A 23,928-nucleotide genomic window follows, 5' to 3' on the forward strand; every position below is an offset into this window, starting at 1 on the left:
GATAATGATAATGAGCTGAGATGCTGTGTTATTTACGGACGGGAGGAGATGATGGTGATTCAGGCAGTTCATCCCCAACTTCTGTTGATCAACTCTTCCTAGCACTTATGAAAGTATTCTGTACCGGTCTGATGCTGTGATGAGATGTGGAGTGGCTAAAACACGTTCTGATGTGCCAGAAACAAGTGTTCAAGCTGGCCCCACCACGAAACTTCACCCCGAGTCTACACATGGTGCATGCATTGCAGAAGGGCTACTTCAGAAATGGTTTGCTAAATGTGGCAAATAAATACAAGTGCTGTAGATTTTAAATGGGGATGCTCAGTAGCATCTGATGATGATGGGTTTAGTGAAGGTTCTTGAAGGTGGATAACTGAGTATGACACAGTCCAATGCAAAGAAGCCAAGAAACATACACTTCTATTCTCCTTCCAACCATCACATAGTTTTTATTAAGCAGAATATTAAATTAAGTCTGAACAGCATTTATCTCCTAAAATTCAATTTTTCTGAGCACACGTCAGATAAAGTCCATTTTCTGTCTGACTTTAACTGCTTGCTAATGCAGTACCTATGGTGAACTGCATGTGGTAGGAAAAAATGACGGGATACTCGTCTGAATTCAGAGTAAGGCATCCAAAATAAATTCAAGGAAAATTACCTTAATTCAGCAAAGTGCTTTAGCTTTAAGCATGCAAATAGCCAATGAATCACATGCTTAAAGTAAGACTCATGTATGTGCTTCTTGCTAAATTAGGCATTCTACATATCAAACGGCAGCAACAGCCCAGTAAAAAGACAAAACCCACAAAGATAACCAGGAAAGCTTTGGTTCAGAAGCAATGCTTTCTCAGATGTAATACAGTCCACATAAGGTCTGTTTGTTTTTACTCAGTCACTTTATTATTTATTGCTCAGTATCAAAAGGAATCAAACTGACATTGATTAAAGGCCATTGTGAGTTGTAGGTAATACTCATATAATTCTTTCAATAGTACGATGCACATTGTAGGGATAAATTGAAATCATAGAAGACTGAAAGAGGAGGGAATCACAGTATGATGCAATCGTGTAAACAACAGCACGTATGTAGAGATTAATACAGATTTCCTCTGTCCATGTGACAGGCCTGATCAAAAGTAGCAAGTATTTTAATTCTAACAAACCTTGAGTTTTCATTTTGAATGGGTGAGTATTACAAAATACATCTTTTAAAGCAGAGCAGATGACTACATCTCTACTGCTTTTCCTCTCGATCTTTAAGGCTTAACAGAATCCTTTGTCCTTGCGCCGAGTTTATTGGTTGGTTACTTAGGAAAATGAGCTGAGCAAATGCTCATTGTTTGAATTGAAAAAAAAAACAAAACCCTGACATTTATAAATTGCTGATACTGCCACAAAAGATATGAAATCGGATACTTTTGATCAGCCAGAAGGACACCAATTGGTAGAGACCAATTATAACTTACGTTATGAGGGACCACATTTCAGCAGTTACCACCCCTGCAGCTTCCTCCTCTGCAATTAAGTGGTACGTAAGAGCTGCAAAAGGTGTCTCTGAAAGGTTGAAGACCGATCTGCTCTGTGAACCTTTGGCCGTGTGTAGAGCTGCACCAGATTTCATAAGGCTTTGTGTAAGATCAGCTACTCAAATAGGGCAACTATTGAGACATGGGTTGAGCACTGCAGATTCAAACTGCCTCAGTACATGGAAGCAGGATGGATAGCTTGGTTTTAGAAATAGTGTCATCTTTGCAAAGGGCTACACTAGCCTGGCAGCATGAATTTCTTCTTGTGGTATGAGGATTTAGGACATCATTTTGGGGTTAATCTCGGTAAAGACTCAAATTCAGTCTCAATCCGGTCAAATAAGGCATGAATTCAGGAGGGAGCTTCGGGATAGGACTTAATCTGCACGTCATAATGCATGCTAAGCTGTTTCAGTGTGTTTGGTGCAATTACAGCCAATTAAATACTTGGAAAATAGGTTCCCTGTCTTGAGTCATCATAAGGCCCCTGCTCTACAACAGGATTGGCACTGGCTGACTTGTACAGTTTGGTCAAGATCCGCAGGTCCCACAGGCTGCTTCCTGGGTACCAAAAGGTTCATATGCCCAAAACATGTTTGAGGATGGAGGTTTACATGGACAAAACAGATGGAAAAGGTTTATAGGATGCTCACGGTGGTTTACACCAAGGAGGAACTCATGACAGTGTATTTATTGCTGAATCTGCAAAACTTCTGTTCAGCAACTGAAGAAGATGCCTTTGGCATGTGAACACAATTCTCAGACAGTGCCTTTCTATCACAAGTTCTGGATTTCAGCAATCACAGACTTCACTTCCATGTGCAGTCTGCCCTTCCCTAGCATCTTCAGTCTTCCGGGGGGGAGTTAATTGTTTTATTTTCTGTTATAAATAGGATTAATATATAAAATCTTTTAAGTGCAATAAACACAGAAAAATAGAAAACATTTCAAGCCTGTGGCTCTCTCCCAGCATTTCTGTATCACCGGATCAAGGTGCAGGAAACACAGAGGGATGCTTCTGAGCAGGTTTGCGCATCGGAGGACCAGCTATTGTGAGCTATGAGAGCAGCCATCACACCCAAACCACGCTGAGAGCTTTTGTTCATATACAGAGAAAACGAAGGACACACAGGTTCGCTACTCTTTCACATGGGGAGATTGCACAGAAAGAGAAAGCTGCCAACTTTCAGGGCACAGTGCACTTCTCGAACTGACATGGTTCACGCGGTGGCTCCAAACCGCGCTGTTAGGGGACTAAACACCAGGATTTAAACCGATCACTTGATAATGGGACAGAACCGTAGAACCACAGCCACACTTCCTACAAGCATTGGACTGTAGTACGAGGACAGTTTCAAAGGCGTTTTTCCCCCCTCCCCCCTAAACACACACTTCAAACAAGAAAGCAGCCCAACAGGTTTCTAAGACACAAGAACAGGACGTAGGTTTAGTCCTTCAGAACAAACTGTCCGTCTCCATCAGGGTGTAGCAGCCATCTTGCACCAGGAATCAGCCCAGACTCTTCTTTTCCTTACCTTGTTCTCGTTAGTATCCAAGGACCTCTCATTTCCCTACTGGTTTCTGACTGTAGTTTCTGTCAAACACCCCACTTCTCTTACTTCTCAGTGTTGCTGTGGCAGCCTAAATGTCTTTTTCTTCTTGTAGTTGCAGTTCTCTCACTATTTCCCTGAACATCTGCAAGACAGCCCATCTGGGTTGACACAGTGTGAGATGAGGCAGACAGGCATTGCCAACAAAGGGCTCCTACTGCAGCAAGTGGGTTGTTGAAATCAGATGTTTTCTAAGACGTCTATGGGGACAAAGCCTTTCTTCTTCCCGCTGTATACTTTGATAAAGCCATCATGTTCCTTTTCAGAAGTCACACAAATCTGAAGGCAAAGAAGGCATGAAAATAAAATAATAAACTCTTTGCCATGATCAAAGCAACAAATTATTCCAAGCTATTTATCAGGTGGGTTAGACTTCCTGCTCGTTATTTCTATAGGTAGAACAATCCCTTTTGGAGTCTGCCTGCTTTGATAAGAAACTCAGACTCATATATTCAGAGAGTCACCTCTCCCCCGCCTCCTCCAAGTGCCACATTTGCATAAGAAACATTAAAAACATTAAGAAATTTGTGCTGGATCAAAGATTTTGCAACTTGAATTGCGAAGTCTGCTGTAATGATGTGATTTAGTTCTTTGGGTACAAGAGGAATGGGTATTTCAGATCGTCAGCTATCTGGCTCGTCAACAGTTGCTGGTGAAAAGTAATTAGAACCCCAGCCTGGTTTGGGTTGGAAGGGACCTTAAAGCTCACCCAGCTCCAACCCCTGCCACGGGCAGGGACCCCTTCCACTGGAGCAGCTTGCTCCAAGCCCCTGTGTCCAACCTGGCCTTGAGCACTGCCAGGGATGGGGCAGCCACAGCTTCCCTGGGTACCCTGTGCCAGCGCCTCAGCACCCTCATCATCATCACCGAATCGTGACACCAAGTGGGTCACCTCTAGCAGCTGATCTGGACGCAAGCATATTCTCTTCTGCATGCTCAAGGAACCCAGGTACTTCTCAGATGAGCAGTGGGTCATATTATTTGCTCAGCCCTTGCACCTACAGGTGCCTGTTTTGGGCACCCAAGTACGTGATCTGAATCTAGCTCTGTGATTGTGTTTGCATCACGCCTACGCCAAATGGAGGCAGTTGTTGTGAAACCGTATGGTCTTTCCAATAGCACGAATATTACATCTTGGTAAAGGTTTGCATTTCCTGAAGACCTTTGTCTTCATGGTATTTTTGTATTTTTTCACGGTATTTCATATCTTTGAGCTGGTATTTTATATCTTTGATCTCAGGTATTTCCACCTTAGCGCCCCTTCTGAGACACTTGTAATGGCCAAACCATTTGAAAGCCCCGTGGCACCGGTACTTTAGCCTGGGCACTTCAGCACAGAGCCACACAGAATAAAGAATAGTTTTCAGACATCTATGCCAAAGAGCTGCGTATTTCCTACTGATCAAACAAGGCTGAAAAATAGCCAGAAAACTGACGGTCCTTTTGAGACCAGCTCACTGATTTCTCATGATGTCAATGCCAGATCTTTAAAGCCCTCTGTCTGGCCTAACACTCACAAAGGCTCTGTCTGTAGGTACTTACAGTGTTTAACTGCAGTAGTTCAGAGGGTATGAAAGTCAGAGTATCCCTGGCTAAATCCATTTCAGCATGACTGCTATGGATTGTACAGTGACATCTAAACACCACATCTGAAGTCTAGGCCAGCTTGTCCTCTTGTTGTTACATACACAGCATTTACTTTCAGCAGTGATGCTGGCAGAGGAAAATGAAAGGTCCTAAGAAGGAGGTGAAGCTGCTTCCTATTTGCTGCCTTCAGCACTTAGAAATTCGCAGGTGCATCTTTGTACCAGCAAACAAACGTTTGGAAAGCGAATGGACTCATTAATTTTCTTACTTTAGCTACCTACTGAACACTAACTGAACTGGATCCCTGCGGCAGAATGACTGAGCACACCGACAGAGCTGACATGCAATGAAGTAAGATGATGTATTGTTGTTTGGGCTAAATCATATGGGAAGTGTGGGAGGTGTGGAATTGATGCTGCTTCGTTTAGGCTGTGTTGTAAAGCAGCCCAGCCCATTCGCGAGTGATTCCCTAGCATAGCAACTGCCCCCTCTGCAGCTGCATCACCATTTGAAGCACACACACAGAGAAAGAGGTCTCTGACCTCTGATAGATGCTAGTCTGTGTCCCTAAGAAAGAATATAGAAACTTCAACAGCGAGAGAAAAAGCCTGCAAAGAAGCACAAGACAAAGGGTGGCTGAGCATGGCAGAGTATTCAACACTGGGAAAGAGCATCTTGGTTGAAAGATGCCCCTTCTCAGCTGATCCCTGCTGCCGTGTGGGTAAATGAGCCTTGGCAGCCTTTGTTTCTGGTTAAAAGGAATGCCTCACTCCATCACTCTGCTTTCTTCCTAACCAAAGGGGTCTGCAAGACCCCTGGTTTCTGCATGGGCCAAAGAATCCCCAAAATAGACCTCCAGAAGATCTGCACTGCCTGCTGCCACTGCGCATTTCTTGCTTAACCCTCTGTTGCTGTGCAGAATGTATTGTGAGATCAGAGTTTTCCCCTGATGTCAGCAGAATGATGCGGGGACAAAAGGCAAATACTGAGCTTTCTGAACACTGGTTTCCTTTATCTTTGGAGTGAAAAAGGATGGCAGATTTGGTCTTTTGTTTAGAGGGTGTTCTTTGGTTCTGTTGCTGGTTTGAGTACTCCTTGGTCTAGCAGTGGCTGTCCCCTGCTATAGCAGGATCTTCAGTGGGCAGGAGGAGTACAAGGCATTCTGTAAGAACTATATATGAATGCATTGATCTGAATTCTCCCAAATTCCAGCTGAAATTCTCCCAAATTCCAACTGAATTCTCCCACCCTAATACACTAAGCCTTGCATATGCTGGCGGTCAGGGGACAGAGGATTTTCCTACTCCTTCCCAGGGAAGGGGATGCACGGAGGGCAGAATACGCTTGCCCACAACATGCCACATTATCCAGGGTTTTGGACTCCACCTGATGGAGCGGTTGCCCTGGTGACAGATGCCAAACTTGATGGCTGTGGCAGCACGAGGTGCCACAGCTTTGTTTTGGTGCCACACGTGATTTTGTGCCAGACTGGAAACTACCTGATAAAATGGGAACTGCTCAGGCTGGCATGTCCTGGGGGCAAGGCTGCTGGCCTGGCCAGGTAAGGGAGCCACTGAGCAGCCACTCTCCACCAAATTTGGTAGCAACACAAATGGGGATGAACAGCTGGGTTTTTTCCCTGCATCCAGCTCAAAAACTTAGTGATGGAGTAAGCCCCAGGGTAAGAAATTGCACCTCAGGCTGTTTCTCAGGCATCAGGAATAGCAGAAAGTGGGATCTAATGTTCTATAAAGTCAATTCTCAATCCTTTCATCTCACTTAAAAAACCCCCGAACCCAAACCACTAAACCCAAACCATTCAGACCACCTTTAAACTTTTTTTCCATAGCAGCCTTCCAGTGTCTGAAGGGGGCCTATAGGGATGCTGGGGAGGGACTCTTCAGTAGGGACTGCAGTGACAGGACAAGGGGTAACGGGTTCAAACTGAAACAGGGGAAGTTTAGATTGGATCTAAGGAGGAAATTCTTTCCTGTGAGGGTGCTGAGGCACTGGAATGGGTTGCCCAGGGAGGTTGTGAGTGCTCCATCCCTGGCAGTGTTCAAGGCCAGGTTGGATGAAGCCTTGGGTGGGATGGTTTAGTGTGAGGTGTCCCTGCCCATGGCAGGGGGGTTGGAACTGGATGATCTCGAGGTCCTTTCCAACCCACACTATTCTATGATTCTATGATTCTATGACTGTTACTGTTATCAGCATCTGCCCTAAGGATTTTTTTACCCAGCAGTCAGCCTGGAGCAGATGGGGGAGCTGAGCAATTAGGAAATGATCCTTTAAGCTGCAGGGTCATTAATGCTCTCCTGTTCTTCTAAGTCCCGTGCATTGAATGCGGCCTCAAGTGGCACATTCTCTTTGTCCAGGAGTAAGTTTGAACTTGCTCTAAGTTTATGCTGCTATCGTTTGCTTATCTTCTCTCTCCCATATATTTAATGCATCTGTCAGCCACAGACTGGTTCTGATCAAGTAGGGATTTGGTTATAATGACCGTGCAGTTGCAAGAGCTGTCCTGGAGCCTGAAGACCAGGTGAAGTGCTCTGAAAAGCTCAAATTTTCTAAGAATGAAAGCACAGGGTCACTGTGAGTTTCTGCATCTGCGCAGAAGTTCTTGCTTTGTGGATGGAGAAGTAAGTAGTTCAGTTTTCATACCCATTTGGTCATAGTGAAAACAATGATGACAGGGTTTATAACAGTTGTTTCATTAGCTTTTAGACAGAGAGCACCAGCCTGTTTTACCTACAGCACTTACTCAGGGCTTTAAATACGACCTGGGCTGAACTGGATGAATGAATGAGGACACCCCTCCCTGTTCAGCAAGACTGACGTCAATGAAATCAGAGCAGCAGGAAAAAGACACTTTTCCCCTTAAGCCTTGCAGTGAAGTACAGCAGTTATAGCTGGGGAGCATGTGAAGAACTGCAACCTCACCTGCTGCACTGGGTTTGTGCTTTATGTGATTCAGTCCAAACGCGTAAGTCACCGTAATGCAACTGATTTTCAAAGGCAGCTGACTCATGCTCTTAGGAGTTCAGCTTCTTTTAGAGTATCACAGATGAAAGATATAGGGACATAAAGGAATTCCTGGGCAGTGAGGTGAAAAAACAGGTAGGGACAAAGCATCCAGTCTCATCAGGATAAGACCTGAGACAGGTGGATCCCCCAGGGCTACAGATCTGGGCTGGAACCCTGCCTTGTTAAGCCCAGCCTCGTGGATATGTTTAAGCCCATTCCTAGGCTCTCCTGGAGTGGCTGGATCATATCTGCACACAGCTGCTAACATACATGCGGCTTCTTGAAATCCATGTGATGGGTGTTGGGGTCAGGAGGGAAGTTTGTCCCTTGGGCCAAGGGGACAGCAAGGCAGACAGCTCTGGTTCAGAGGCTGTGGCCACCACCACAGCAGTGGCCTGTGGCAGAATGTGGCTGGGAGATGCTTTCGGTAACAGGTCTAGTTTACATCAGTGACATTTACCATCTCAAAATGGATCTGTTGCACTGACCTTTGTGTAAACTCACAGTACACATCTAGATGAGGCAGAGAGTTTCTGATTGACAGTCCTGTTACACATGTTGTGGTTTGGGGTCATTCCTATTGCACAAGATGACTTGTGCAATTTAAAATCAATTGTGTTATTCAATCACAAAAAGCCCAGCTCTAAAGTGGTTTGCATTAGTGTGACTCTGGACGTCAGAAGCAGCTGGAGAAGGGCAGGAGTAGCTTGGTTTTAAAGAAGCTATTTCCTTTATTTAAGTAGGATGTCATAAAAGGAGTAAACCCAGACATTCAAACAATAGATTATTATGACTACTATAAATATAAGGATGACCAGAAAGGTTAGAGGCATTTTAAGAGACACTTTTCCAAACACTGGTGATATATTAGATGTGGTGACTTTTTCTTTCGTGAAAAGAGGTCGAATCAGAGCCTGTAGTCATGCAAAGAAGCATTTGTATAATGTGTGCTAATGAATTCGGGTAGGCTAGAGCAGAAGTTATAGGAGAAAACATTATATTTCCAAGTGATGGTACAAGCAATCAGAGTCAGAAATTAATGCAGGCAGCGTCGTGTGTGAAACAGCCTAGAAGAGTGGAAAGCCACAGAAACTGGCTGGGCTCGGTCGCCCTGTTAATAACCTTGCTTTATTAATGTCAGGGCCTATGTCTGCCTCTCTGCCACAGATTCCTGCTTGAGCCCTGTGGTCCCCAGTCAGCTTCTGAAATGGTTTCAGGACCCACAAATCTGCCAGTGAACCCTAACCCCCCCAGAGGTTGCTGTCTGAAGCGCTGCTCCCATTCCCCCCCAGGCTGGGTTTCACATTTCATAATGAACTTCCCAAGGCATCCTTTGGGAAGACAACATTGCTCAAGACGGGTGAGCAAATTGCGTTGTTTTTCCCTCAGCCCTGTCCTGCAGTATTGGCTGTGCCAGGAAGGTTTGCATGCAGATGAAGCTCAAAATGTTATTGCCAGGGCATGAAACTGCCCAGTGATTCCAGAGGAAGCCTCACCCACTGAGCTTCAAACTTTGACACCAGCTCTGCTTGCCTGAAAAGGCTTTTCTTATGGTAGTCCTGTGGCTTTGTTGATGTGAGTGCCTTTTGCCTTAAGAAGAATAGACTCTACCTGGCAACATTCATCTAAAGCGCAAAAGGGAGAGAGACCTGCAGGGTAAGCCATGGAGGGCATCAAGCAGCACAATCAATCATGGAATCCCAGCCTGGTTTGGGTTGGAAGGGACCTTAAAGCTCCTCCAGCTCCAACCCCTGCCACGGGCAGGGACCCCTTCCACCGGAGCAGCTTGCTCCAAGCCCCTGTGTCCAACCTGGCCTTGAGCACTGCCAGGGATGGGGCAGCCACAGCTTCTCTGGGCACCCTGCGCCAGCGCCTCAGCACCCTCACAGGGAAGAGCTTCTGCCTAAGAACTCATCCCAGTTCCCAGCTTTTGGCATGTCATCCTTGCCTCTGTTGTCAGAATGGCTCTGGGCTCTTGTTAGACATTGCAGAATCTGACCCCCTGAATTAACAGTACAAAATTAAGGCTATTTGCTATCCCACAGTAACAAGAACTTATTAGATCAGTTAATGAGGTTTTCTAGCTAAAGTGAGACTTGACATCAATTGCAATAAATAATAATAAACCTCCTGTTCTTGCTAACCTGGAATAAGCCAGCGCTATGCACATAGTACTTGCACCGCATTCACAGCGCTCTGGACGCTGTGCCCAGAGACAGCTAAAACGGGTGGTTATATCCCACAGACATCCCCAAATAGATGAACAAACCAACCAAACAAACAAAATTCTGCCAAGCTGTTCCCAGAAATCCCATTCAGATGACTTTTCTTCCTTGTTACATCCCTCTGTCTGCTTCACAAGGAAAACAAGGGGGAAACAAAGGACTAAAAAAGAAGAGAAACGGCTGAAGAAAGAAAATTTCACTTTGGAAATATAAGGTAATTTTTGGAATTAAAAAAAAACCCAAACCCTGTTGATATCAGAATGTTTTTTGCAATCAGAGATTTTCCACAGTGAAGGCAAAGTTGTTCTGTTAAAACCAGAGACAAAAGAGTTGTGCCATTCACACAGTGATCTCCACGGCAGACACACATCCCACAGGTCAGGGTCAGGAGACCTTGTGCTCCTGTCCTTGTCTCACTGTTACATGCTGGTCCTGTGCATGCTGCCAGCTCTCAAGGGATGCTCAAAACCTGCATGGAGGAACAGCTACTTGGATGCCTCCTTTTGGATGCTTTGCGCAAGGGTGGAGTGGGATCTATTGGTTCCCTTCTTTTTCTCTGGTATCTCTGCATCTGTCTGCCTGCCCTGTTGTTTAACACCAAATACTTCTTTATTCCTCCGAAGCCTCTCTCACATGGAGTAAGCACCGGGCAGCGTTCACATTCAACCTCAGCATTTGCAGGGGTTTGAGATAGAGCTGAATAAGTTCACTAAACCAGAGGAAGCAGAAGACAGGCAGGATGCGTTTGTCCCTTTCTTTACCTCCTGCCCTACCACAGACAATGCTGCACCCCTCACTGCAAGCTCTCTTGTGAGCCTATTATGAAACAGGGACAATAGGAAGACCCTTGTGTTGAGATGAAGCTGCCAGATCTGCCCACTTGGAAACTCCGAGTTTGAGAAATGAGGCAAGAAGCTGGGTTCTTACTGTCTGCAGCACCAGCTACACTAACAAAGAGGATCTGGGACGTCCACTGGTGAGAAGGGACTCAGACCCTGAGCATTCCCTCATGCTGGCATGCCGTATTCCCACACTACTATTCCCCCAAGCTTTGCTCTTGTATATTGCTTATTCTAGAGCACAAAGGGTGCTTTGGTAACATTTCTTTCCTCTGTGTGCACATATATAAACCATCAAAAGAGGTGCTGGGTTAGAAAAAGGAAATATAATCAAGCACTGTTCTCTCTTTCTAGCAACTTCAGGGCTGCCCCATGTACTATGTGCACAGGGGCGGTTAAAATGTATTCTGGTCACTGTGTTGCTGTGCCTTCCTTAAAAAAGCTGTGTAAACCTGTGGGTTGTTGGTACTTGTATAGCTCGCTACGCCACAAGACAAGCAGCAGCAAAGGTATAAATTAACCTTCTCCACAAAAGAAGCGTTGCAGACGTCCTGTGTGGAAAAACTGATATGACATCAATTGCCAAAGAAAGAGAAATACTTAATAAGGTGGAAGAACATGAGCCTTCACAAGATGCAGTGAGAACAATCCACCTTTTTCATCCAGGTGTCAGAGTACTGTGCATCACCCTTACTCAGCCATCCTCCTCATTAATGAGCTTACACCAGAAACCTGACTGTCCCTTAATGCAGGTTTTGAGCCACCTTCCTTTCGCACTTTACCCCAGGAAGTATTCATAGCAGCATTGCAAGACTTGACACTTGGATGTTTCAAATGTTAAAAATCATGTTTAAAATCAGATCGAAGACAAATCTCACAGTGGTGGCAGTGGCTTTCACCTAGTGCACCCAACTGAAGGAGCTGCTGAGAACATGCCAGGGTGAATGGACCCAGCGAGTCCTCACTGTACATGATGTACTTTAACTCACAGTAGCACTTCTCGTTTGGACCAAATTACAGCCTGTAGAGAAGGTGTACAAGTGGTGACACAAGCAATCAATGATTAAAGATACTTTGCGGCTGGTGAATGGGAGTGAAATTTGAGATTTACAGGTTGGTTTGGTGCTGTCTTAACTCAGTTCCTCTTGAAGCCAGACCAATGAGCTGTGTTCACATCTTTAGGTAAGTTAAGATCTGAGGAGGGAGCCACTATCTTTTAGGTTAGCTCTAATAGTGAGTAGAAACCCAAACCATTTATCAAGCACACATGGTCTATCTCTAGAAGACTGTGTGCTCTTCAAGCTGTCCCTCTGAAGTCAATAGCAGAGTGCATAAAATGCAAGGTACCTTTATGAATGTCTGGAGTCTGAAAATTTTGGCTATATTAGGCAAGGTGCACACATTTGCACAAGGCCAACACTGCTCTTAACTGGCTACTAGACGCTATTACTGAACAAATAATACATGCTGTAGTAAAACCGGAGTGCACAGCATCTGCCTGTGCTCATCTTGCACAACAGTCCCTCCAGTCATTGGCCAGACTGGTGGATGCTCAAGTCTAGTGGGGATCCAGCACAGGGGAACTCACCTGGTTCTCTTTCAGAGTTATCTGTCCCTGTTCCTTGCAGCCAATGAATGTCCTGATACACCTGTAAATCTTCTCATTGTGTTGCACTCTTTGAACAAAGTTAGCAGGAAAAAATCCAGTTCTGTCATCAATTTTCCCCTGTGGAGAAAACATGTAGGCAGAAGAAGGTTGTTAACATAAGCAGTCTGCATACAAGTCCAGTATTGGGAAGAATGTATTTTTCCTTTTGGAAAGGAAAGAGGTAAAAACTAATACGCACATACCTTCCACCAGTCTTCATTGGAGTCTTCCAGAAGAGTGATCATATCCCCTGGCCTGTAATTAGAAAAGGAACAGTGGTTAAGATGAGTCTTAATTGTTATGTTGCATCAGCTTCCACAATTGCCTTCTAATAAGAAGGAGGTCTTGGTCAATGTGCCTGAGCATTCGCTGCACGTAGACTCAATGAGGCAGCAAGGCTTACTTCGATCATGCACAGCAATGCAGAAAGAGAACCTCTGTATGTTTGGGTAGGATCTTTATTTTGAGACAACATCTGTGAACCGGAATATTTGCTTCCTGTTTGTTTAGTAAGAAACTGTTTAAAATACAGCCCCTCTTTGTTACAGGCATTATCTTATTACTTCAAGACATTTCACATTGTTGGGACACACCGCTTTATCATCTGTGTTTTCAAGCTGTGATTGCAGAAGGAAGGCAGCAGGAAAATAGTTCTATTTAACTGACAAAGGCAATTAGTCAGCAGGGATATAATTCTGCCCAAGAAAGTCTTTTTGATTTCAATGGGACATATTTACCTTTATAATGTGTGGTGCAGGGTGGTAATTGCCAAGTATCAGCATCCAGCTGACTAGTTCAACAGCAGAGCTAGGAGAATAATTTGGCTGGAAATGCTAATAGCAAAATGTGCTGAGCTGATTGTAGGCAGGTAGTTGAACAGTTACTTGACCTCCTTCCCCCACTGGAAGCACTTCATCAACATTAGCATGTTATTATAATAGCGCTGCATTGTAGAAAGTAAGTGGCAGCCCATTTCCAAACAGATTAATGCCAGAAAGCTCTGTCTGCTTGATAACAGGGATTTCTTTGATCTTAATAATGGTTGACCCCTAATCATTCAGCTTTCCCTCCCTTCCTTGTTAGGCTCACTGTATTGTTGAGGTATCAGCACAAGAGCTTGCAAATACACCTGGATGGATATGGGTCCAATGCCATGGGCTCTTGCAGAGCACACATAGAAGATGTGGCCCTGTCCGGGATGTAGCTGGATGTGGGTGCAGTAGTGGGCCTCTTTGGTTTACTTTCCAAGTGGAGAAACAGGCATTCGGTCTTCTAACACTGCGCAACCTGAACCAGTGTTTTCCAGCTTTCCCAGAGAGGTGCTGTCACCAGGACAACGGGGTTGCTTTTTCTCTCAAGCCCTTCTTGGGAAGCTGTTCCAATGTGTTTGGAATAATTAAATGTTGCTGAGGTGAGAAAGGAAGCTGCTAAAATCAGCACGAAAAATCCTGGTGGAAAAACCAAAGCAACTGAGGACTGAATACTTCCTAGCTGAAAGCCATCTTGCTCCTGAAGTGATGTAAGTGGCTTTGAAACTTTTCCTCTATTGTGTTACCAGCTTTTTATCCATGAGAATATCTTTGTAGCTACAAATGGATATGTCTGTAAGAAATGTTTAGTACGAATATCAGAATGAAACCTTCCCCATCCCAAGTCATATAGGCCAAAACAACTAACAAATGTTTGTTACCTCATCTCCAAGTCTTCGTTTTCTTGTGGTACAAATTTGTACAAGGCAACATAGGTGTTCATTTGTAACGTGCTTTTATAAAATGGTCCCTTTGAGAAAGAAGAGAAAGACGAATTTCAGTATCTGTCCTGTCCAGATGGTTCACTTTGTTAGAGACTGGGAGACCAGGGCTTGTTCTTCCAAGAAACGAGCCAGAATCATCTTATCCCTTTCACACCTTGGAGGACTATGGTCCAGATACATTGTGAACCGCTAAGGCAGCAACTATCTTCCCTTAAGAAATAAGACTCTTTGAACCCCAAGATCAAAACCCAGGCTTCCAAAGAACACAAGCAGAAACCTGCACAGGTAGGTCTTTTGGGTGAGATCATAGAATCATAGAACAGTTAGGGTTGGAAAGGACCTCAAGATCACCCAGCTCCAACCCCCCTGCCATGGGCAGGGGCACCTCACACTAAACCATCCCACCCAAGGCTTCATCCAACCTGGCCTTGAACACCGCCAGGGATGGAGCACTCACAACCTCCCTGGGCAACCCATTCCAGTGCCTCACCACCCTCACAGGAAAGAATTTCCTCCTTAGATCCAATCTAAACTTCCCCTGTTTCAGTTTTAACCCGTTACCCCTTGTCCTGTCAAGATCTTAAAGGTGAGTCTGCCTTTTGCTCTCTGTTAATGCATGACACTTATGAACCCAGTAGTGTATCACCCCCATTATATGTTCATTATGCAGGCCTTGTTATGGATGATGGAGGTAGAGCTATACATACACAGGTCCAAAAGCCAGGGTGGGAAAACCACTGAAACAGAAGGCTGCTTGTGCTGGACTTCCCACCCGGCTCCTCTCTCTCCTCACTTTCTCCACTGGTATTCTGGAGGGGGAAAAAAAGCACCTAAACCAAACCCCAAATGGTTTTCCACACCACATCTGTGATCTGTTTCAGGAGTTCTGCTGTAACGGCACAGCCTCCACACTGGAGCTTTTGTGTTCACAATATCAATTTGTCACAAACAGAGCATAAAGGAGTCCGCAACAGGTAAAGCCAAGAGCCATCCAATCCTGTACATTGCTTCCAACTGTGGCCAGTGGCCCAGAAATGGTGTAGGAACGTGACAGTCACATACCAATGCTTCTCCAGAACAGACCCCCAGCAGACCTACTCAAGGGCCTCAGCTATCTATAAAACCAAGACTTCTTTTTATATATATATATAAAAAATATATATATCATATATAAAGATATATATTAAATATATATAATAAATATATATTTTACATATATAAAATATATATTACAAAATAAAATATATATTACATAGATTAAATATATTAAATAATATATGTAATATATATTTATATATATATTTCCCATTCCCATTCCCATTGCGTTCTCACAACACGTATGCCCATACCAGGGAATGTAGACTTTTTGGTTCTTCTCCAAAGTGTTCTGTGCCGTTTTCAGAGTATGTAAACACTGAAATAAAGGAAAGACACAACACGTTAGGGGTAGTTTAAGACTCTTCACCCCCTCAGCAGGATCACTTTCATTGTGTTAATCTCTTTCCTTTCCCCCTTTATTTCTCTGACCCCTTGTGCTCTCCTCTGAACCCTTCTACACCCCCAACAAAACCACATATACTGGCATACAGCACAAAATAACCTGTCCTGAAGAGTTTCCAGTCCTAACATTTTGATCAGGTGAATATACACAAGTACAGCTCTGGGAGGAGAACCTAGGTCCCCTGACTGCATTACTAGTTGAAGTCCATCAGCCTCATTCTCCCACTGAGTGCTGGATTTCCATGTACAGGACGAGCAGTATTTCTGTTTAAAAGCACCTGCAAATGTGTCACTATGATTGACAACTTTGAAGTTTTACAAGTGACATGGTGAGGTTTCTTAAGAGTAGGGAATAGTGTCTAGATGCTGAAAAAGCAGTGTTCTTGTAACAAAGAGAGCCGAAACAGCAGCAACAGCATGCACAAGACCCTGTACAAAGTAATATGGATCCATGAGCACACACAAGCACATATTCGCTGATAAAATGCAATAATATTGTAGTCATAAAGCTCACTGCGAAGACAGCACGTGAGCTGGTTATCTGCAGCGATTAACCTGAAAATGCCCCACGCTGGGTCCATCCACGTGGTCTGACCACACTGACCTGGCGGCTTCATTCTGTACCTACAGAGGCCTTTTGCAGAGAGACCTGACCCTGCAAACTGTCAATCTGCCACCAGTACCAGAGGGAAAACCTTAAACACAAAATGAATGTCTTTTTATCTTCTAGTATACAGGTGTATGTATGTCTGACACCTGTAGAAAGGGGTGTAAAATGCTGCTGCTACAAGCTGGCAGTGTTTAAGTCCTACTCAAGTGACTATTCTTTGGTTCTTTGTGTCCAGAGGAAGAGAAGTTAAGGAGACAAATAGAAAAAGTTCCAGGTAAGAATGAATTTGGGTAGCCAGGAACATTCTGGACTTGCAGAAAGTCATTCGCCAGACAAAGTAAAAGCCTTTCGGCATCAAGCTTGGAGTGATTTCTGCTTGGTGACAGAATATAAAGCTGAAAGCTAATGTATTATGTACATTATGAGGCTAACGTACAGCCTCATAAGCTGTGGAGCTGACCCAGAAGGTGGAGAAGGAGCTGAAATATATCCTGGGTTTGTAGGGAAGACATCCCTTAGTTTACTTGGGGGGAAAGTGTTCAAATCCCTGTTGATAACAGATTCATAAATGTCACTTGAATCACATTTTGGCTTGTGGGACTTCTGTTACAGATGGCAATTCACAGCAGTGAAGGAGTATAACTGGCTTAGAGGAGGCTGAAGGGCTGGGAATCAGGTATGCCACCGTACAGTTGTAAACTAGGAAGCCTTGCTCCATTTTCTGCCTGAAAAAGCCTTCCTTTGAAGTTGTTGTCAGACCACTCTGTAGGAGTGATTACATGGCCACACGTACTGGGTTCTTTCACCCTTCCGCAGGCTGCGTCTTTTCCATTCTTTCCCTTTCAGGAAAGAGTCCTCGAAGTACCTTTTCCTACAAATCTTATTTGCAGAAGACCCTGCTATAATTAAAAAGGAAAGAAGCGGAATGGAGTTGATTCACCAAGGCACTGCTGTGGCACTGCCTGCTGAAGGGGCAGGGACAGCCGCGGAAAATGGAGTGGTCAATCACCCTGCAATAATATATTCAATGGACCTCCTTAAATGTTTAATCTCTGTTTAGCTCATGGTCTCTGGCTCTTACCAAATGCCATACGGGTGTGTAGACCACTTCCCCGCACAACAAAACCCCATTTATTTTCATGTTTGCTTGCCCTAGCAGCAGCCGACAAAAAAGGCAAAGAAAAAGGAGGGATTTTTTCCAGGGGGAGAAGGATTTTGCCATTTCCACCGCTTGGGCAAACAGTGCAGGCACTCTATTAAAAACCTACCGAGGGGAAACTTTTGGAGCGACTGATGCATAATTTATACCCTGAGCCTCTGAAGGATGGATTGTGAAAAAGCCAGCGCTGATCAAAGGAATCGCTAATGTGCCGCGGAAGTTATTTGGAGGTTTGACACATGCTGAGTTTTTAAACTAATCTCTATGAGTAAGTTCCTTGAATGCCTCTTGGTGCATTTGGTGAATACAGATCTCAGAGAAAAAAGTTTCTTCGGGTGTCAGAAATGGAACTACCGATTGGCAGTGAAATGAAAAGTTATCTGGAAACTCAGGATCAAATTAATCTCGGGTGGGCAGGATTAAACAATGTGAAGCAGACTGAATTCTTTAACCAGGTCAGGTCAACTTGCGCTTGCACAACAGAGAACCTACATGTATTGCTGGGAGGAAGCAGGTAATGTAGATGGCGTGTTCGCAAAGTGAGAGGGAGGAAATGACTGAACACAGTGAGGAGAAGCGACAGGACCAGGAGGGGAGAAAAGGAATAAGGAGATAACATAAAATGGGAATGGACAGCTGCAGCTGTCATTTTACCTACATGTATTGCTAGCAGCATGTAAGGGGCACTGAGGATGCTATGAAGAAGAAAGGGATGCTCACGGTGATTTATGTTGGTAGCGTATGAGATACACGCTAAACCATCAGAGCAACTTCTTTAGCAGCACCTGAGATTTAGCAAAGCAGCCTCCAGCTGCAACCAGAGAAGTTGCTCTGATGGCTTGGACCTGAATTTTTGCTTAGTGTCCCAAGCGCACTTATTTCGTCCCTCGCCATGACTGAATTCAAGAACAGCATCACAAACACCAGTTTCATTGTCTCAGATTTCATTACTAAGCTCTCTATGGGTATGATGGTCTTGAAACCCCACCACACCAATGCTGTAAAAACATTACTCTTGTCCTGCAAAGCAGACAATGAAATTAGGCTATTAATATTACTGAGCACATACTGTATTTGTACTGAGCTGCAATTATGATCAGGATTCACTGTGTTCAATATCTCACAGACACATGGATATTATATGATTCATTTCCTGTCCCAAAGAGGTTATGGTATACAAAGACATGTAGACAAGTCCAACATATGGAAGAGAAAGAACTGGTTTTGTTCCACTTAGCCAATGCGGAACTGAAGCATGTTAAGTGATTAGTCTACAGCCGTGTTCCTGAAGTAAGGGAGATAGGGAATGGACCTGAACCTTGGCCAGTGTCAGGTCTGGACACAAAAACTGAAGAAAATGGTGGCTTGGATTTCATCTGAATGGCAAAAAGCATTCCCCAAATTCTTGCACCAACTTCATCCCCCACCCAACTCCCCCTCTGAAAGCCAGAATGCTGCTAAAATACGGACATGCCATAAACCCCTCATCTGAAATAGGTTGTATGCAGGCCTATACATCTGAAGATGCTCTCCTGGCCTGGCAGCACTCACCGCTGTTGCTGCGCTTCCTGCTTATGTCAAGGTTGCCTGCAGAGCTACCGCCTTCCTCAGGAACTTCTGCCAGGTCGGCTGTCTGCAGGGACAGAAAGAGCAAGTGAGACGGGATGAGCCAGAAGTGGGTGCTGAGGTGACAGAATACCACAGAAGAGCCTTTGGGGAATGCAGTAGTTGGGCGTTATCAGAGCAGAGCAAGTCAGCCTGATGGGATTACAGAAAACATTGTACCTGGTGATGCACAACAAATACCTACTTCACAGGGAGCAGTGAAAGCCCAGAAAGAACTCCAGACCAAACTGACAGCCTGGAGCACAAGATTTCTGCAGTATAAAGTGAAATGAAAATTAGGGAACAAAGGATCAGGTTAAGCTATGTGGTTCTGCCTATAAAACAGAAGGAGCCTGGGAGGATTTGTAGATCCTGCAGGTATACTAAATAGCTGTCTACCAAGCAGACTGGACATTAATTGAAATTAGTGACTATTGACTTCTGAACCCTGAATCCAGTATTCAGTAAAATAGCTGTAATGTACTGATTTTAGTTAACATGCGGTGAAAGAAGGAGCTGGAGTGTGATGGAGTTGGTGAAGTCAGTCCTTAAATATCTGCCCTCACGTTGTTTTTAAAGTCATCTGGTTGGTATGGTTAGGGGAAAATGAAACCCAAGTGGTGCTGTTAGACTTACTATGATTTCTTACTTGGACCATATTAATGTCAATCATGGTTAGGGACCCATTGTTCTAGAGTGTAGGAAAACATGGGATGATATAATCTCAAGCCTCAGAAGTATACACTGCATAAGGCACTGGATTCCTCGGCTGGGTAGTCAGCTTCTCCATCTATAGCCTGACAGGAACCAGGAGCTGCTCCAAACAGCTCTGTCTCAAGCTGACCTTATGGAACTGCAGTTTCTGAGCTTTCCACACGCGACTTCTCTTGGGTAAAACATCTTTGATAACCGTAAAAAACCCAAATGCTGAACTTGAGTCAGGTGCTCGCTCTCATCTGAGAAACTGAACCCTGATGTGCTCCGAGCTTTGCTTGTTTCTTGTTAACAGGACTGCAAGACACATAGGAGGATGTAACTTCAGTTTCCTGTGACACTTCGCAATTGCACTGTACACAACGGCTCTGTTCATCGCTTTGCGGACTTTTGCCTTCTTAGAGGGAGAGAAGCCAGCTGAGGAACATTCACTGCTTTTGTCCGCGGAGCACAAAATCTGAGCTGCTTTAGAGATTCCGATGGGGGTTTTGGGTTTGTTTCAGCAGTGTTGACCAGTAAAACAAGGCTGGTTTAGGAAGCACTTTGACAATTTTATTTTCTGTATCTAGTACATTCCCAGCTACTTCTCCATCCAAGGACACTAATGAACAAAGAGGTTAAAAGTAGATTTATGCCTTAGGTATCTTGCGGTTATGTTGCTCCCCCTGCTATTTTAAGAGCCTTCCACCTTACCGCTCTGTTCTGCCTTGCTTTTAGACTCAGCCTTTTGGAGCAGGTCACGTTTCTCTTGCATCTTGCACAAATGGGTCACCCCAGACGAGAAGGCGCTGCAATAGCAACGGGTGCAATATGCAACAGCATGGAGAGAGTGCAGAGCTTACCTAGGGAATTCTAGTTGCTGGGTGGAGAAGGGAAACTGGCTTCGATGAAACAGCAAGTGCCAGCTGTTTTCCACCTCATTGCTATGGCATGCTCCTCATTCTTCATAGACTATCTTCATAATTGCATGATTGCTGATAATTAGCTTCATATTTTGTTGCGTACTACTGCATATGGAATGTTCAGTGGCTGTCTCTTCAGTACATACTTCATTCAATACCTCCTGAAGCAACTTCAGTTACCTTTAGCGATTTTACAGTCAAGAGCTCTATGACAAATGCTCCAATAGAAATGACAGAGGTACAAAGCTGCTTTTGAGAGGAGCTGAGCTACGAAAAGCTAACAAGAACTGGAATCACGTTTACATCACCTCGAGTGACTTCCTGTATAAATGTGGGCTGCAGCAGCACAGTTTTAAGGAAGCAGTAGGTAGTAAATCTGGAGCATATGGCCACTTTCCCTTATGGGAAATGCAGAATCTGGGCTGAAAAATCACAGTGGGTGCATCCACGCTGCTCACTCATATTCAAAATACCATGGCTAGTTCTCTACTCTGCCTAGAGTCATAAACTGCAGCCCTGAAAGCTTTATGGCTGTAGAGACAAGGCATGCTGCAAAGCCTCTGCACTGCTGTGAGCCTCACATCGCTGCTTCCGCTTGGAGAAGAGCGAAGCAACACAGAAGTGAGGACCACTGGGGACAGAACTTAGTACCTATGTGTTATTAACTGCACATGTGCTGCTAGCTCACGTTCTCTGGTGCATTTTTACCTCTGCTCTAAGGGCTCTGTGTCATGTCCCTGCGGTGGTCGCTGCTCAATGCTTGCTCCTGGGTCACACATCACAGGTGTAAAGATCCATCACTTGGATCAGGCTTGTGTCTGCCCCTGGGTGTCTCAATCCACAAGCTTGCACTGGCACAAGCTATGGTTTCACACGTCTGTTTATTCAGTTCTCTGATGTTTCCTGTTTTCTGTATGCTGACACGTGTTATATTCTCTCTCAGCCTCAATACCCTGGAGAAATCCCCATGATGAACTCGCATTCCTCATTCTCCACCCACACCCCACCTAGATGTGATCAGCTCCCTAGGGCAAGCTGACGCAGCAGTCGTGATTCCTACGCTTGAGTTGCCATTCATAATTCAACAGAACACTTTATGGATTTAGAAAGCAATAATTACATTCGTAGAACTCCTTTCTTCAAAGCAAATTAAATAACTGAAAGAAAAGCAACCACAACGCGAGAGGTGGTGGTGTTACTTTGGGCCTTAAAGAAGAATGGGAATTACAAAACTGCTGTTAAGGCACAAACAAGGGTGGGTAGAGGACATGCTGTTCAATAACTTCCTTACAGATTTCACTCAGTTCTTGCTTAAATTTGCCTGGTTTCTTTCCCATCTGACGCAAACGGATATCTGTTTAGTGGCCACCTATACCACCTAACGTTACAATTCAGTGGGCATACACTGAAGCACCAGGGAGATGTTGTACCAAACATGAGCACGTATTAGCACGACTTCAAATTAAACATCTAAGTGTCTGCTTTGAGGCCTGGAGACCAAGTGTCGTTATGTCTCTGCGCCTGGTGGTTTTTATGCCGAGGTGAGTGTGGGACAGATTGTCAGATAATGTGGGTCTGAGCTTCAGACACGACAACCAGCTTTAGGCTCCAGTGTATTCAGGGGTGATTTTGTTGTTCCTTCTTTTTGGTGGGGGGACCAGTGGGAAGGATGTCTATGGAAAACCAAAAGAGCCTCAAGCATATACAGGCTGAAGTGCCTGTTTATGAGAGATGAAAGGGTATCAAACAGTCCTTCGACACCATGAAAGAGCTCCTGATCTCGGGGTTTCCAATACTGCTGAAATAACCATTTCTGTAAGGAAGAAATTGGTTATTGTTACTGTTGAACTAGGTAGGGATTTAGCAAAAGCAGGGCTAAGGGAACTATTGTTTCCCTTGTCCAGCTTTCTGCCGTGGTCTTCTATGACAGGAGAAAGTGAACAACAATGATTAACACAAAGGTGAAAATCTCCCTGTCTGGACAGAACGAGCTGGGTACACCTGCCTGGAGTCTGGGTTTTGGAGAGGAATCCAGATCTGTGAGGCTGAGTCTATACTGAGCAGCAGTGGAAGTGCCCGTCCACTGCCTTGTCACAGTGGCTTAGTTTTGTCTGGGTTCGTATTGTGGAGCTTTGGCCTTTTAAACTTAGGCTCTGAGGACGCCCACCCGTTGCCATCACTTGTATGAAGGGTAATTGCCCACCGTCAACCACAGGCAGTATGGATCTACGCCAGCATGACGGTTAAATATCTCTGTTCCACTTTTACACAGATACGCATAATCAAAAGAACACAATTCCCTTTTCCAATCTGACAAAATAAGATTATTCATTTAATCTGTATTTTCCCCTTTTTCTCAGGAGTCATCTCAATGACATTTCAAACCCGAGTTTGCACAAGCAGCGTGTTTTCTGGTCTCATTGTGGAAGCTCAGCACAAGATCAGTGGTTTACAGTCTGAAATACAAGTTTTGTGAGCTCTGATACGAACTCCTGTGGGTGAATATCTGCTGCTCCTCCAGAAAGAAAAGGGAACAAAGATGTGGGATACTCACAGAATTTCTGTTTGGAGAATCAGACCCACTTCCAGAGCTGCTCTTTTTGGTTTTCTGGGCTAAGGAGGTCCCAAAGCGGAGAGTTTCATACACAGGATCAACCTTGTTTCCGCAGGCTGCAACAGAAGGAGCAAAACATGCGTCAGTCCCTTGGAGATAGTTCTGGTCATGTTCCTGCTCCACCTGGAGAAATACCTGCCTCTATCAGCATGCTGGGGTGTATGCTTAGGTACGAGCTGACAGATTATCCTGATGCAAAGTGTTAGATAACTTGGTGGAATTGGATCTGGCTAGCGACTTCCTGCTTCTCCCATAAAAATCATCCTCCCCTCATACAGGTTCTTCAGGTCCTGTCTCTCTTCACCTGTCATCCCCCTTCTCTAATCACTACTGATGCTGCCTACGCTGAGGTAAAGAAGACAAAGTGCCAGTGACTCCAACCCATGTTTGCTGCCTGTTCCCACCACTGACCTCTTGGATTGCTCTCAACAGTGGATGCTTTAAGGGAAAAGCCCTGCATGGTGCCTGAGCATCCTTGTGGTATGGGTGGGCCAACTCCATTATCCATCTGCGTTCAGTGCTCCTACTTGGCTAACGTGGATAAACAGGATGGCCTGGATCTTCCTTGAAAGATGCTGACATCCCCACTGTGGGGCCATAAGGTCTGGA

The 23,928-nt window shown here is 44.7% G+C and overlaps 1 protein-coding gene across 4 annotated transcripts in view; it reads right to left on the reverse strand.

The window, feature by feature from the left end:
- Positions 1-880: 880 nt before the first annotated feature.
- STAC (SH3 and cysteine rich domain) overlaps positions 881-23,928 on the reverse strand; it is a 139,415-nt gene continuing 116,367 nt past the window's right edge. For all 4 annotated transcript variants that reach the window (XM_065669166.1, XM_065669165.1, XM_065669167.1 and 1 more), the window contains 7 exons: positions 23,260-23,375; positions 19,036-19,117; positions 15,565-15,629; positions 14,153-14,241; positions 12,666-12,717; positions 12,403-12,540; positions 881-3,418 (listed from right to left, as the gene is read on the reverse strand). In XM_065669166.1, coding sequence (XP_065525238.1) covers positions 3,320-3,418; positions 12,403-12,540; positions 12,666-12,717; positions 14,153-14,241; positions 15,565-15,629; positions 19,036-19,117; positions 23,260-23,375 — 641 coding nt within the window. In that variant the 3' untranslated portion in view covers positions 881-3,319. The remainder of the gene's footprint in view (positions 3,419-12,402; positions 12,541-12,665; positions 12,718-14,152; positions 14,242-15,564; positions 15,630-19,035; positions 19,118-23,259; positions 23,376-23,928) is intronic.

The sequence above is a fragment of the Lathamus discolor genome, chromosome 2 (assembly GCF_037157495.1).
Source record: "Lathamus discolor isolate bLatDis1 chromosome 2, bLatDis1.hap1, whole genome shotgun sequence".
In the NCBI taxonomy this organism is placed as follows: Eukaryota; Metazoa; Chordata; class Aves; order Psittaciformes; family Psittacidae; genus Lathamus; species Lathamus discolor.